Genomic DNA, 16,400 nt, shown 5'->3' with positions numbered 1-16,400 from the left:
GACAGTACCCGAGACACAAGCCCCAGATGAGGGACCTGCACCTGCAGTGACAGGCTCAGACTCTGAATCTGAAGTTTCAGATGAAATAGGGGTAGGCGGGGGTTGCTTCCTTGCGCCCTGTCCCTGACAGGCCACCTCCACCCGGGATACAAAAGACTCCAAAACCGCTGATAATGCATCAATAGTAAGTGGGGAACTGGAGGGTCCTGCAGCCACCTCGAGGGGATCAGGTGGAGATACATGTGTGGGTCCATGCTAATCCAGGACACTTTGCCAGTGAAAAATTTGAAAAATATCTTTTTTTTTTTATCTGTAATCCCCCAGCGCAATAGCGCCCCTCAGCGTACCTGCTTCGGACCCCCACAGAGAGAGAGAGACCACAAGGGCTCACCACCTGATGCAGAGAAGTTCTGCTGTCAGCGTTGTCCTATGCAGACTGGGAAGTCCTGTACTAGCTTTCCCGGGTAAAAGGAAGTGGCTCCGCCCCCTTTGCACGCCTTCCTGCGCTCCCAGCTACTCCTCGAGGTAGGCTGGGCACATCAAACATGGCCGCCCCATGCAGGAGACACCAGGCTACGGCAAAATGGCGGCCTGCGTGACCTGCGGGCGGCCTGTGTAGACAATGCAGTCTGACGTGCAGTCTACAGCAAAATGGCGGCAGACTGCCGATCTAGTGTGGCTCCTCCGGAGGATTGCAGCGGCCTGCGAATGGCTATGAAAGGCTGGCGGCGGCCTGTAAGTGCGGCCTGCGGGAGGATGACGATAGCCTCTGTATCCCTTAGTAGAAGGTAGGTGCTTGCCTCTTACCTAAATGCCAGCATCTTATATTTCAATATAGTCAATCGAACCAGGCTTCCTTGGAGACCAAGCCTGCGGGAGAAACCAAGGCTGCTGGAGTGTCAGCTCCCAAACCAAGCCTGCTGGAGTGTCAGCTCCCAAACCAAGTTTGCTGGAGTGTCAGCTCCCAAACCAAGTCTGCTGGAGTGTCAGCTCCCAAACCAAGCCTGCTGGAGCGTCAGCTCCCAAACCAAATCACACTATCACAGGGAGATATGTGAACATGTCATAGGCTAGAGGGGGAACCTTAATTGTCAAAAAGGGTCCGACCATACACAGAGGGGCCCGTATCCCAAAAAACCCCACAGGGGGGAAGGGGGAACATCTACTCACCATACCGGAACTGACGGGCACCCTCTCTTAACAGAACCCCTCTCCACCGAGGTGGGGGGCTGTCGACCAATACGGACGCCGTGACTCTGCTGGTCCTTGGTGTCCAAGCGAGACGTTTAACTCGCAGGGTCAGTCCCCGTCCAGTGGGACTATGTCGCGGCCGACCCAGCGCGGAGCTATGGCCTGCACGCGCTCGTAGGCTGAACCGGGGTGACCACTGGATCTCAACATCCAGCCCGTCGCCCGGCTCCAGCATACTTACTTGAATGTGTCGCGGCCGACCCAGCGTGGAGCTATGGCCTGCGCGCGCTCGTAGGCCGGCTGGGGTGACCACTGGATCTCAACATCCAGCCCGTCGCCCAGATCCGGCGTGATTTGCTTGAAGATCTCACAGGAAAACTGGAGAAAACTACCTAAAAAATGAAAAAAAAATTCTAAAAAAATCTTGCCAGGACCAAAGATCCCAGCAAGGAACTTAGGTCCTTACTCCTGACTAGACAGAAAAAAACTGATTTCCTGTAGCAGAGAGGAAGAGGATATACCCTCTGGGACTGCCCCTAAGGTGTGGCCAGAACGTTTTCTTTCTGCCTAGTGTCCTACTCCTGTAGAGGGCAGTATAACCCAATTTGATATTAATCAAAGAGGACTACGTCTGTCAATGAGCGACAGAGAAAAAACAATACACCTTCAAAGAGGACCAGGTACTCTAAACAGCAGCCTGCAAACCCTTGCGGCCAAAAGAAGAATCCGCAGATGCCAACACATCCACTTTATAGAACTTTGTTTAAGTGTGCACCGAGGACCATGTGGCCTTCTTGCAAACCTGCATCACCAACGCCTGATGACAGAAGGCCCAGGAGGCACTGAGTGCCCGAGTAGAGTGCCCCTTGACAGGGAAAGAAGGAACCTGACCCCTGATGTAATAGGCCTGAATCACCGTCTGTCTGATCGATCTGGAAATGGAAAATGGTTGCAGAGGACAACCCTTTCCCTTAGAGAATCGGACTTCCTAATAGACTCCTTAGCTGTCAGGTACACCCTAATTGCCCGAACCACATGCAAGGCAATTTCCTTAGGATGTTTTGGCCTGGGACACAGGGAAGGCAAAAATGCGTTGGTCATCCCCATTTTTTAGTGACAATTTTGTCAAAATAGGAGGAAAAGGGAACACATTTGTGGCTCTAGATGGCTTGTGAGTGCCAAAGGGAACCTGCGCCTCCGTAACAGCTGCGTCTCTATCTTTGAGGTCTCACATACAGATACAATCAGTGTGTCCACCAGCGCCTTTTCATGCGCAGTTGCAGAAGTGGAGGAAGCATCCTCACTATCTGAGGATTTAGGGCGCGTGGTTGCAGACCCAGCATGGTGACCCACGTCTGTGGCGGCTGAATCAGAATCTGATGATGCAGGGGAAGGTGGGGGGCGCTTTTAGCTAGCCCGTTGCCCAAAAGCCACCTCCACCCGGGGAAACAAAGGACTCCAGGACCGCCGTCATTGCATCAATGGATGTTTGGGACATGGAGGGCCCCTGAGCCTCAGAGAGAGGATCAGGTGGGGAGATGTGCTCCAAAGACTCCAAGAGTCACCAGGGGAACCCCACAAAAAAGTGTAAAACACTGCTAAGGGACAACCCCAACCGTTCTGGGAGCTCCACCCGGTTGTCAGACACACAACACCAATTGATCCTCTGCAGAGAGGGAGAGGACCCCACCACACTCACCACCCTGCAGAAACCAGGCACCACAGCCACCAGGAGAACCTGCACTGCACGTGTGGTGATCAGGAAATGAAAGGATCCAGGAATCCTCACCAGTGGATAAGGCGGGGTTCCAACCTCCGAAAACACCGCCCAGAAGGTTACAAAGACATGGCCCCACGAGGCTCCCAGGAACCCCAGGAGGGATCCCTAGGCCTCAAGGACAGGCAGGATGGGAACCCTGGCAGGAGCCCCCATCAGGACAGCCCCCCTCCGCACAGCCGATCGTCAGGTCACACGGGTGCATCGCCCCCATTGCCAGCATAGCCCCCTGCCCTTACCCCAGGAGGTGGATTAGACCACCCACACAGCCCCAGCAAAAGTGGAGGGGGGTAGGATGGGGGGACAGATGAGGGGGGTGCCTGATGAGGGAACCCGAGGGTTCGACTGTTCCATGGAGGGGCCCACGTCTGCCCCAAAACCCTCCAGGGGAGAGGGGGGACAGCTACTCACCATACCAGAAACCAGGCGGGCACCGCTCCAGACAGAATCCCTCACCATCGAATGGGAAGCTGTCGGCCAGGAGGAACGCTGTGACTCGGGCACAGACCCAGTTGTTTACGACCTCGCAAGGCGTTTAACTCGCAGGCCAGCCCCCATCCAGTGGGGCTATGTCGCGGCCGACCTAGCGTGGAGCTGAGGTCTGCACGCGCTCGCTGGTCAGACTGGGGTGACCACTGGATCTAGATTATCCAGCCCGTCGTCCTGTCGATTGTAGATCTCACAGTAAAAAAAGAAAAAAAACAGGAGAAAAAAATCTTTCTAAAAAGAAAAAATTTGCCAAGACCAGAGATCCCAGCAAGGAACTAGGTCCTTACCCCTGACTAGGCAGAAAAAACTGAGTACCTATAGTAGGGAGAGGGAGTATACCCCCTGGAACTGCCCATAGGTGTAGCCAGACTATTTCTGTCTAGCGTCCCACTCCTGTAGGGGGAAGTATAACCCAATGGTTAAAAAGATCAGGAGCTGTGTCTGTCAATGAACGAAAGAGAAAATGTCTAATATTTTTTTTCTGAAGTGCCTGCAGAGCATTGCACCCATGATCAGCAGATCACAGATGCAATGTCCAGCTCATGCATGCAAGCACAAGCAGGCAGTTACCTGAGAGCAGGAAGATCAATGGATGAGGACGCTCACAGCTCATTGAAAACTACAAGCCACCAATTGTAAACGAATTACATGTTCCACTCTAAAAATGGGTGGAATATTTAACATTTTCCAAAAGTGAATTTATCCTTTAAAGCAGTTGTAAACCGTTTTTTTTTTTTTTTTTTTGCTGACCTGCATATTGTATGGGGTTTCCATAGCACATTTTGTGAAACTTACCTGAAAACAAAGCATTACAGTGATGTACTGTCATCGCTGGAGGCGCTTACATCTTCATCCGCCTTCCTTCTGGGTTTGCGGACTACGACAGTGTGACTGGCTGGAGGCACAATGACGTCACCCCTGACATGCGCGGGGGAGCTGCCGTATATACGGCACAGGTAATGGTTGCCATTCCTTCAGAGCACGTGCACCGATGACATCATCGGCTGCATATATAGTAAATATCTTCTAAACAGTGGCGTCAAAATTTTACTTACGATTACCCTTGCTTCCAGGGTAAATCCTGTAATGAAGTCCATTAAAAACCCAAAGGTTCAACTTTGGAGACGCGCAAATGTGAATGGAACCTAAATTAAACCTCACAAGTTACGTTTAAATATCTGTCAAAAAAAATGCAATGCTATTTACCACCTTATTAACTTGTAGTTCAGTTCTAATTAACATCTCCCAACTATTAGCTATTATTTTTCTGCCAATTTTTTTACTGCTATTTATTTATTTTTACTCATTACAATTTCCCATGATTGCATAACAGGAAGATACGAAAAATAAAAAAATATTTTGAAATAACTTTGCCATGCGTTGTACCGAAAACATAAATTTTAAGAGACAATTTAAAGAAGAAAAAATTATTCTTTTTATAGTGAGCCAGGGTTTACACATATGCAGTTCACACTGCCCTCTGCGAACCTCTGCTGTGGTTATACATAGTTAATGATACTTCCAGATCGGTTCGCAGATCGCACTGTGAACTCGGACAGGAATCTGATCGCATGGGTCTGAACACCCATGCGATCTGATTCTAGTGCGGGAAAAAAGGTTCCTGCGCCCTTTTCGTGCAAATCCAATGCGAGTTCAGGCATACAACTGTGATATATTGGGGAAAGTGCAGATCGGCCCTCGATATTGCCGATAATCGGTCGATTACTAGTGTAAACCCAGGCTAAATGTACTTTTTTTTTTTTTTACACTAGTTATCTTTTTGTCTATCTTTTGTCTATAAATTTCATAGAGAATAAATATTTTTTGAAGTCTGTATTGCCAAGATCAAGCCTAGTTTGACCCCAAAAAGGCAATGTACAAATTACCTTGCTATCTTAGGTAATGACACATTTATTGCAAAATAAACCACCCCGTAATGGAAATGGAAAATATGCTCCGGTCTCTTGATTCTTTTGCTGCTTTATCTTTTTAGGGCTCCCTGAGTTTCACCACCAACCCACCCCCCATATTTATGTGTATTAGTTATTAGCCAATTTTGTGTTTTGCATTATATAAAGGGAGTACAAGCTATGTGGGTATGATGTAACATTTCTGAACGTTTATTAATTTATTGAAAACATAGTTTTATGTGTTGTAACTAATTGACCTGGGTCTCCCAATATCTCAAATAATGCATATGCACTTTTATAGGTTGTACCATATAGAACCATTATTTTTTATAGTGCCTACAATACACAGCACTTATACTGATATTATTTACAATCACATCAGTCCCTGCCCTCTAGGAGCACAATCTAAGGTCTCCAACTCACATTTATACATACATATATGGGGGCCAATTTAGACAGGAACCAATTAACCTACCAGCAGGTCTTTGGAGCGTGGGAGGAAACTGGAGTCCCTGGAGAAGACCCATGCATAGGGATATTTTGTATGGGGTTTCCATTTTAATAGTTTTTATGGGTGAGAGTTGTGTTTGACCATTCTTTATTTTTTGTTGTATTAGCAGGATGTGGTAGGCGCCCTGCGTAGTGTGGAACGTCAACGTTCGAGTACAAATGTCATGCAGAGAGAAACAGTCTGAAAGCAAAAAGTTTCTGTTGAGCTCTCTCTTTACTTTAGTCTCTTTATATATCTGTAAACAAAATTGATTTGAATAAAAATTGTTTAAAACAACTAACCTATAAATGTACACTGAAAGGGTAACTCCACTTTTGTGATGAAAAGAAATTAGCAAATAAATTAAAAACAATATAGCGTATACAATTGTGACATAAATCATATTGCAATTGAATGTTATTAAAAATTACATTTTCTTTTCAATCTGCAGCTGTTGCAATTTTCTGAAAATGCAATATGGCTACCTGGAACTTTTCTGTACACAGAATGTGTACTGACCACACCCCAGAAACAGAATTTCCTTCATGTGTGATTGGCTCACCAGTTTTTTCCAGAAGTCTGCACCAAGATACAAGTCAGATTTCTGGCATTCCCCTGCAACAAAAATGTCATTTTTGGTGAGATACTCACAATAGGAACACGTCTAAAGGGAAGCAGACCTAGCAAATTTCCTCATCGGAGCCCTACAGCTGCCTGATAATTATGAAACCACTCCCATTTACCCACTCGGCATAGAGGAACAAACAATTATTTCTTTAGAACAACAAAAGGTAGAAATCTACAACAAAGTTTGTTAAATCCTTGTAATGTACAGAGATCATCCAGAGGGGAATTTTTTTTTCTCAACAAAAGTGGAGTTACACTTTAAAGAAGAACTTCACTGTGAAGGGGAAGTTGCACTTGTTTGTATCCCCCCCCCCCCCCCCTCCATCCACTGCCACATCTAACTTTTTTGGGGGGAAGCGGGTACCTGGTTTTGACAGGTATCCGCTCCCACTTCTGGTCAGATGCAGTGATCTCTGCGGAAGTTTGCCCCCCCTTGCCCCTGCAGCTTTCTGGGACACATCACAGGTCCCAGAAGACTGCAGGACCATTTACTAAGCACAGCACAGTTAACGCATGTGCAGTAGGAAACAGGCTGTGAAGCCGGTAGGCTTCACTGCCACTTCCCCTTTCTTAAGATGCTGGTGCCTGTATCCGAACTCGAAGAATTGGCTCAGGTGAGGACATGTTGGATCCCTGGACAGGTAAGTGTCCTTATATTAGGTCAGCAGCTACAGTATTTGTAGCTGCGGACTTTTAATTTTTTTGGAGGGAGACTGGAGCTCCTCTAAGCTCCTTTCGCTCCGTTCAGGTCCCCCTGTCAGTTTTTCAGATAGACTTGATTGGAAGGTCCACGCAGGCCTATGGACAGGCAGGTGTAAACAGACTTGTGCTCGTTTATATCCCAGACTTGTGCTCATTTACACCCACTTACCTCCAGGTCTGCTTTAAAAAAAAAAAGAAAAAAAAAAAAACTGAAGAGGTGGCCCATTAGTACATTAGTCTCGAATAGCGCAGCACCGTCTCTTCTTCTCCTTTTGAGGCAGATTTGGGTGTTTCTAGTCCCACAGACTGCAATGGGAATGCCTGAAAACGCTCACATCACACATCAAATGTATTCACACTTGAGAATTTTTCTGCTCATTTCCTTTTGCCTGACTATGCATAATCCCATTCATTCCAATTGTGCCTGGTCGCACTTATACACTCAAAAAGTACAAAAAGTTTGGTGTTTTTTTTTTTTTTTTAGCACATTGGGCTTTTTGATCCCATAGACATTAATGGGAAGGCCTGTAAAAGCATGATATGCACGTTTTTTTCCCCCTGAGGAGCGCCTTTTCTTTAGAACTGCTCTTCTCCCTTGGCCCAGACCAGAAAATAGACGCCTAAAGTTTAATAAACATGTAGAAACGCCTGTAATGTAATCTGTTTAAAAAAAAAAAAAAAACTTAAAAAATCACCAGGAATATGCTCTGTTAAGGTGTGAATGCATGTATGCTCATCTGACATCCGCATACAAACTGAGATCTTTGTTCAGAGGCTCACTTTTTTGGATCTGCTATAAGCATGTATCAATTTGATTCTATAACATGACACCATCAAAAAAAAAAAAAAAAAAAGTATATATATATATATATATATATATATATATATATATATATATATATACACACACACACTGAAGGAGCAGCCAAATTAAAGCTATGTTTGTAAAATGTGCACGATATAAGGAAGTTTCTTTTATACTTTGTAATGAGAATTTTCCTTCCGCGAATTAGCAAAACCCAATTCAAGTCAAAACTATTGAATGATCTAGACAATAAAAGGCCACATAGAGGTTCCAACCAATTCCAAATTTTTTGTTGCCGTCTGTATGCCATTGGAGAAGTTTCACTTCCTGTGTCTCTGACCTCCCGGTTTCTGAGACAAAAAGTGAGGGAAATTTGCCCCAGTGGGGGAAATAGGAAGCAGTTGAAACATAGCAAAGATTCTAGTCCTTCCCCCAACTATCAAAAACAAAAAAGAGAGGATGTTAAGTTTTAAATTGAAAAAAGGTGAATCATCATGAACAATGCAAAGAAATATTGTTATAAAAGTAGCAAGAATATTCTATACAATTTGTTACTTAAAGAAGCATTTGTGTGTGTAAAACACTGAGACAAAACAGAAAGCATGGTTTAATTGTTATTTTATTAAATACCTTCTTCCAAGGTTTCAATATAACAAAGCTATGAAGATCTACCAACATTCAGAACAAACAAACACAGGGTAATTGTTTTATTTTCTATTATCATGCAAAGATTCTGCATCAAATGCCTTTCCAAGTCCTGTTTAAAACGTGATATTTATAATATATATTATATATATGCTTACATTAGCCCCATAAGATAACAGTAACAATGCTAGAAGTGGTTTGTCAGATAATGACCATACCAAGCTAAGTTTTTTTTTTTTTAATTAACTTAAAAAGAAAAAAAAAATCCCCAAAGACAGTGCAAAAGAAAAGGAAAAAAAAAATAACAGAAAAATATAAAGTTTTTTTTATTGTTCTTAGAAAGATGCACTAAATACAGAGCGATTCTCATATTATTAATCAAGTAAACAGACAGTGACGGAGCAGACCTAAAGAAGACATGCATAACTTTTCTTAACTGCATATATTTTTTTGTTTGGTTTTCCCTTTTAACTTAAAAAGCCAAAAGCTTTTCATCCCAGCTTGTTAAAGATTTAGTGCTGTTTAAATAAAAACGAAAAGAAAAAAAAAAAAAAACTCCCTGAAAACCATGAAGAAGCCCCCCCCCCTTCCCCCCCACCCCATGTGCTCTTATAAATTTCACACAAGCATTCCAAACTGATTTGTATTAACCCCATTCTCATAGTCGTCTACATCGATATCTGATTTAATACTTAGCCATCTAATATTTTCTTTCCATTACATCTTGCACTGGTCATCTCAGGAATTCTGGAGAACATGCTTAGGCCATGTGCAAATTTTCACAAATACAAATGTCTTCTGTAAGCCCAACATACTAATAATTTTATCACAAGTGGGGTTGACATACCATGACATGCACCTATCAAAACATTTTTTTTTTTTTTTAAAGTCCAAATTGTGCGACAATGGCAATTTAACAAATTTCCAACAGCAGACCTTTAAAGAGCCTTCTTTTTCCTATTAGCTGGACTCACATCTTTGCGTTTATTTCTATTTTTTTCTTGATGCATTTTCCATTGCAATATAAACGCATCCAAATGCATGCTTCAAGATGCATCAAAATGCACAACAATGTGTGTTAGGACACACACACTGACATTCAATAGAAAGTGCACTGAAATGCATGTTGAAAATGCAAGACTATGCACATTAACAGGCATCAATGAGCCTTGATGTGTGTTTTGATGCGCTTCCATAGATTCCACTAGAAAACGTATCCGCAAGGAAATCGTATAGGTACAAATTTCAGTCTTATTGTATTTTTTTTCTATTATGTGCGTGTAATTAAGGCGACCAAAACAATTCAAAACCCATAAAAACAGACTTTCTGTTGCAGTTCTACATCAGCATGTATAAACGCTTAAAGTGGATTGCTGTTTATTGGACTTGTGACAAAAAAGGCAAATTACAGTTTGTGCATTTGTAAGCTTAACAACGCTTGATATGCAAAATCTAGATTACACATCTGCTTATTCAGATAGGATACAAAGAGAGCCTGGCTCTCTATAAAGGACAACCCACAAACAAGAACGACAAGGGTTCTTTTGAATCTAAATGGCATTTTGCAAATGAGGTGAATGTCATTTTAGATACCGTTTATGAGGAAAAGTGGAGGGTTTTTACAAAAAAAAAAAAAGTAGACATCTTAAAGACTTGGTTTTCAAAAAAATAAAATAAAAATGAAGTTAATCAGACACTATTCACCCTCTTGCACAGAAAAAAAAAAAATGATGGGGCCAGAGCACACAGTTTAGAAGGTGCAGGCAAGTATAGAAAGACATGCATACATCTCTACGCATTTGAGTTCAGTGTATCATTTCACTCATGACAGACCACACATGACTTACAAGCAGACTGTCTCCAAATCTGCTTAATAGTACACAAAGCTTTATCGCTGTGAAAATATATCAGCCCCCTTTACATATATACCGCAAGGGAAGGTGTCTATGCATTAACACTTCCCATGACATGGCAGTTTCTATTTTTTGTCTATTTTCTCTGTAGAGTTCATACCAAAAATTAATTATATTAACATTGCCACTAATGAATGGTTCCTTCTGCAGGATGTACATTCTATATTCATTTTTATATAGCTTTGTATCTCTGTAATAATTCTCCCCTGCCCATTCCCTTCTTAACATAGACCAAGTTCTGCTCTTGGGAGCCAGTTGGATGGATAACAATATCTCCAGCTCAGTGCTACATTGGAGGTAAACCAACAGCTCAGCTGACAATACCTAGAAGGTTTTAATAGTCATTGAAAATAAAATAGAGAGGATGAAACAAAATTAACACCTCCTTTCATGGCTCTGTCTTATCACTTTTGTAAGTCAACACTTTTAACAGATGAAGACGCCAGTCCTCATAAAACTACACCCCTTCCTTTTTCTCTACAACAGCATTACATGAACCAGCAGCTTTTTCAATGAAAAGATCTAGTCCATACACATCTTACTAATTTTTCCCAAATGATGCTTCAGGTGGCCGTCTCAACCTTCCTCATTCTAAAAGCAGCTGCATAATCCTCAGCCTGATTTTTATCAAACAATATATATATACTATTTTATATTAGTTTTTGCTCATTTTGAAACTTTAAAAACACCTCCGTACAGCAGGAACAGACACGATGGATCCATGAAATACAACAAATTAGCCAGCAGCTGCTTCAGCCTCAGAATGCATGCAGGGTTTTCGTGCATTTTTGGCTACTGCCGGCATCAATATTTTTATTTTTTTGAAATTTTATGTACTTTTTTATCTTTTTTAAAACTTCCGAACGAACGGGACAGTTGCCGTCGTTTGGGCGATCCACACTCGCTCAATAGAAAGAGGTTCTTCCACGGGAGAGGCTGTATAAAGAAAGTAAAAAATAGGAAAAATTAAAGGAAAACCAAAGATCGAAGAGAAATTACGGGAACAATATACTATAATGCACACTACAACACCATTTACCTTATTTTTTATTTTATTACAGAACCCGGCACTTGTCTACCTAAAATCTGACTGCAGCTACAAGATTTTGTGGCAATTACAGTGTAAAAAGCCATATCCTTATAAGCAGATTCTAATTAGGAGTGAATCTAGAAGCTTGTGGAAACCACAGTAAAAGAAGTGAAGGCCTATAAGCCATCTTTTGTCATAACAGCTTCTATAGCACCTATAGTACTCCGCATGCCGAAACGGATGCTTGTTTCTCATCTATGATTCAGTGAAAAAGTAGTGTCATCAGTAGTCTCAATCATGACCTAATTAAAGCATTTAGCAAACAATCCTAAAGTCTATATCAAGGCCAGCAGCATTATTTACGGAAAGAGAAATCCCAGAGTTCTGTAGTCCATCAGGCAAGGCTGGCAACACTTCTAGGGATTTCAGTGTAGCAGAGACATTGTGGCTGATTTACTAAAACTGAAGAGTGCAAAATATGGTGCAGCTCTGCATAGAAATCAATCAGCTTTCGGGTTTTTTGTCAAAGCTTAATCAAACAAGTTGAAGTTAGAAGTTGATTGGCTACCATGCAGAGCTGCACCAGATTTTGCACTCTCCACTTTTAGTAAATCAACCCCACTGTGCGGTCAATCCAAAGAGGAAGTTAGTAGCTTACTAGATTTCTGTCAGATTAGCAGATATTATTCTGTCCTTGCAGCTTTTTAAACAGATGAAACAAGGACAATTGTGCATTGATTTTTTTTCCGGTCCTGACAAACTTTAAATCAAAATGCAAAAGATAAACAGGCATTTAGTGAGCTGGCTGATTGATTGACTGTAGCAGGACTGGTACTTTCAAAAAAGGAAAAGGGGAGTAAGGATGACCATAAACCATCTGATTTCTTCCCTTTCACAGCCTGAGGAGATCACAAGGCATTAAACATTTAAGGGCAACCCTAAGTGCCAATAACACAAACTTTTGACATTACACTGTTGCTTGATATTGCTCACAGAGCTTTTGCCTCCCCGCCTGTTATTGATCTGTGACACACCTAAAGTTAGAAAGCCGGTGCTGCAGTCAAATTATTAGACACCTACACTCATGTAGGGATGGGTCATCAAAAAATAACTCTACATTTTGAAAGGCATTCATCCTCTGTCTAGTCATATATTACCAAACTGCTATTTGTTTTTCTTCCCGACAAGCGTCACTATTTTTTTTTCTACTTCTCATCGATCTATACCTTAAATGTTTTAAATAGTTAAATTCAATGTCCTATTACTGTTGGTGAGCTAAATACAAGACTTTGTATCAGTGGATGAGGGGGGGGGGGGGGGAAAAAGCCCTAATGTTATTGGTCCATCTGGCAGAAGATCACCTGGCCCAAAAGTGTTGACTAAGGTACACTGGCATGCTTGACACTGCTAGTCTGGATACAGGGGCACTGGTGTGCAAAGAGAAGGCCTTGTATTTAGGGCCTTCTCATTATGGGGGCTTTAAAAGGCAAGCAGCAGGCTTGCCCATGGGCCGTAGTATGAGTAATGCCCGTCTACATTTTTTTTCCCCATTTACCTGAACTGGTTCCTCACTGAAGGGGGGCAGCCGGGGCCCCAGAGCAGTGATAGTGGACATTCAACCACTTGCCATCTCTACGATACCAGACCCTTGTCTCTTCCGACTGTGTAGTACGAGGTCGTCCCTGGGCATCAATGTATTGTGTAAGTCGGATATAAGCAATACAGGCTGCATCTTCCCCAATTACATGCACATGGGGATTTAGGATGGTAGTATGGATAGGCTTAGTATTCTTGGACAACACTAAAGAAAAGAAAAAAAAAAAAAAGTTATTTAATTCACAACTGAGAAAATATGTTCTGAGTAGGAGATAAATTTGTGGTTCTTACAGTAGAATCAACAAGTGAAGGTATACAAAAGAGAAGAGAACTCACTGCTCTAGGTGATTCCAATCATTAGAAATGATTAAGCACACATACTAGTGTGTGAAACGCGTCTACCTTGCCACATTTGTCCAATTGGGATGTTCAGCCAATAAACCTGAATTTTGATCACACCTGGAGTGCAGAAGGTTCTGTTCTGTTTTGTCAACAGCATATATTATGCTCACATTCTGATTTTGCAACATAGTCACAACCTTGCCCCTTAATCTCTCCAGTACATTTTATTATAGAAAAACAGTTAGAAAGGAATACAACCTCCACTGTAAAATTTGTACTAGTGGATGTAATTGCCAAAGATGTAAAAAAAACAGATTTTTCCAGATGTCTCCACAAAGCTGGAAGTCAGATTACAGTCATGCCCTGCATATACCTATAAGGCTAAGGAAAAGCAGATGATGCTTATTTTTCTTAATTACAGCAGATCCTTAGATTTAGCATTAAGTTTGAGAAAGGAAATGTAGGAGGCCAACAAAATTGGGTAATATCTTTAACATGATTATAGTTCTCTTGAGGAATATTTTTCTCTCAAAAAAAATATTTAAGATCCACTTATGACGAAACGTGTGATGAGACAACATTAAATCAGTTTACATTTTTTGTATACCTAGGATTGTTTTCTATATAGGGAAGCTTTCCAAAGTATTAACATATTTTCTAGTAAAACATTTCCTGTATACTGGAAAAGATTTCACTGATGTATTCCACTGAGGTACTATCATGAAAATTTCCATGGTGTGGTTTTTGTATCACAAAGAAAAGGGAAAAACAATGTTTAAAACTCACAATTGTCAAAATAAAATTTATGGAAGTCCATTCCTTCAACAAGGTTGCCAAGAGCTTCAGGTTCAAATGAAGTCAAACCAGGGTCACAAATCTTCCTGTGTAATGAAAAATAAATAGAAAGTGAAATCAGATTCATTATCATGTACAACGGTTAGAACCTTATTGCTGCAATGCTACAAATATAAACCTATCTCTCAGTGTTCCTCTTGATTCTAGGCATGTTTCTTCGGTAATGAATCAGCACACTTGCTTATAAAACTGAAATGGTGTGGATTAAAATATATTATTATTAAAGTAGTAAGGGCTTTTCCACAACTTAGGAAAATCAGAAGATACAAAAGCTAGCCAGCAAAAAAGTAAACAAAAAAAAAAACCCTCCACTAATAATCTGTATTGGGGACTTGTTCGTATCAGAAGGTGCGTTCTGTGCATGTTTTCCGCATCGCATTCAAAACACTGCCTTCGCAATCTGCTATTGGTATCAATATGGCATCGTAAATGCAGATCGCAGGGTAATACAGTGCCATGCGATCTGGAGCAGTGCATTTTTTTCAAACACAGTGCATGCATTACTTTTTGCGTGGTAAAATGCAGTTTGTTAAGCTGCCGAATTGCACAGGAACATGTACTGCGTTCCTGTACGATTCTGGTGTGAACCAACCCTAAAAGCAGAGGTTAAAAAAACGTTTTGAAATCAGATTGTTAGACGGTGCTTTTTTTTTGGCTGGCTAGCTAGCTGGTGTGTTGGGATACTTTTGTATTGTCTGTTTTGTGAAAAGCTCTTTTCATGTGCCCGGAGCACATGCCATTTTTGTTTCAATTTGCTGGATTTAATGTGGAGCTACAATGGAGTCCTCCAGGCATATCCACCCTTAATTAATCAAAAATGTATTCTTTGCTACATATTACGATTATAATAATAATACAGGATTTATACAGTGCCGACCGTTTATGCAGCGCTTTACAACATGAGCGCAGACAGTACAATTACAATTGAATAAATTAGGAATCAGACAGCCCTGCTCGTTGGAGCTTACAATCTAAGAGACATATACTCCAAGATGGAGGCTCTCATACAATTAGGGCCTAACGCAGGTTAGTGTATTTTTTTTTTTGCTGGCTAGCTGGCAAGTGTGCTGGGATAATTTTCTATTTATTGTTTGTTTTGTAAAACGTCTTGTTCATGTGCATAGATTGACTTGAGTTGCAATTTTTGTTTCAGTTCACAACTAAGGTCATTGCAGACATGCAATACGGTTGCTGGCAAAAGCTTTTCGCAATAGGACTGCTAAAAAGTGCACAGAAAATATTCACTTTCTTTCATGGTATGGCTCCTTTGCTGGCTGGATAAGCAAAAGTGTCACTCTCTTGCTGACAAAAACTCTTCAGAATGTCATCAGCCACTGAGCGATGCCTCTCTCATCTGGTGAGTGAAGGAGCCACAAGTGGCAGTAGGTGCAAATTTCTCTGCCCTGTATAGCATTCCTGTGACTTGTTCTCAGTGTCAATATCATAGGTGTGACATGACCCTGGACTGCAGGCAGGTCAGTTAAGCACCTGGATTCTTCTGCACAAACCCATTCTGTTGGTATAGATGCAGTATGTGGTTTAGCATTGTCCTGATGATCTATGCAAGGCCTTCCCTGAAAAAAAGTTGTCTGGATGGGAGCATATGCTGCTCTAAAAACTGGATATATCTTTCAGCATTGATGGTGGCTTTCCAGATGTGCAAGCTGACCATTCTAAATGGAGTAATGCACCCCTATACCATCACAGATGAAAGTTTTTGAACCAAGCGCTAACAAGCCAGAATGCCCCTTTCCTCTAGTCCAGAGGATGCGGCGCCCATGGTTAGCCAAAAGAATACCAAATTTTGATTCGCCCAACCAGAATGAGCTTAGGCCCAGAAAAGATGGCAGCGTTTCTGGATCATGTTCAGATATTACTTCTTTGCATGATAAAGTTATAACTTGCATTTTTGGATGGCACAGCAAACTGTGTTCAGAGACACTGAATTTTTTGAAGTATTCCTGAGCCCATGCTGTGATGTGATTTTTTATATTAACAATTGATTTATATTTGTGCGACAATGCAGTA

The 16,400-nt window shown here is 41.8% G+C and overlaps 1 protein-coding gene across 23 annotated transcripts in view; it reads right to left on the bottom strand.

The window, feature by feature from the left end:
• Positions 1-9,949: 9,949 nt before the first annotated feature.
• CAMK2G (calcium/calmodulin dependent protein kinase II gamma) overlaps positions 9,950-16,400 on the bottom strand; it is a 400,936-nt gene continuing 394,485 nt past the window's right edge. For all 23 annotated transcript variants that reach the window (XM_082267524.1, XM_082267541.1, XM_082267535.1 and 20 more), the window contains 3 exons: positions 14,304-14,398; positions 13,135-13,380; positions 9,950-11,485 (listed from right to left, as the gene is read on the bottom strand). In XM_082267524.1, the coding sequence (XP_082123650.1) occupies positions 13,148-13,380; positions 14,304-14,398 (328 nt within the window). In that variant the 3' untranslated portion in view covers positions 9,950-11,485; positions 13,135-13,147. The remainder of the gene's footprint in view (positions 11,486-13,134; positions 13,381-14,303; positions 14,399-16,400) is intronic.

This window comes from Pelophylax lessonae (genome assembly GCF_965119305.1).
Source record: "Pelophylax lessonae genome assembly, chromosome: 9".
Lineage (NCBI taxonomy): Eukaryota > Metazoa > Chordata > Amphibia > Anura > Ranidae > Pelophylax > Pelophylax lessonae.
This window is presented reverse-complemented; position numbering and strand designations above follow the sequence as displayed.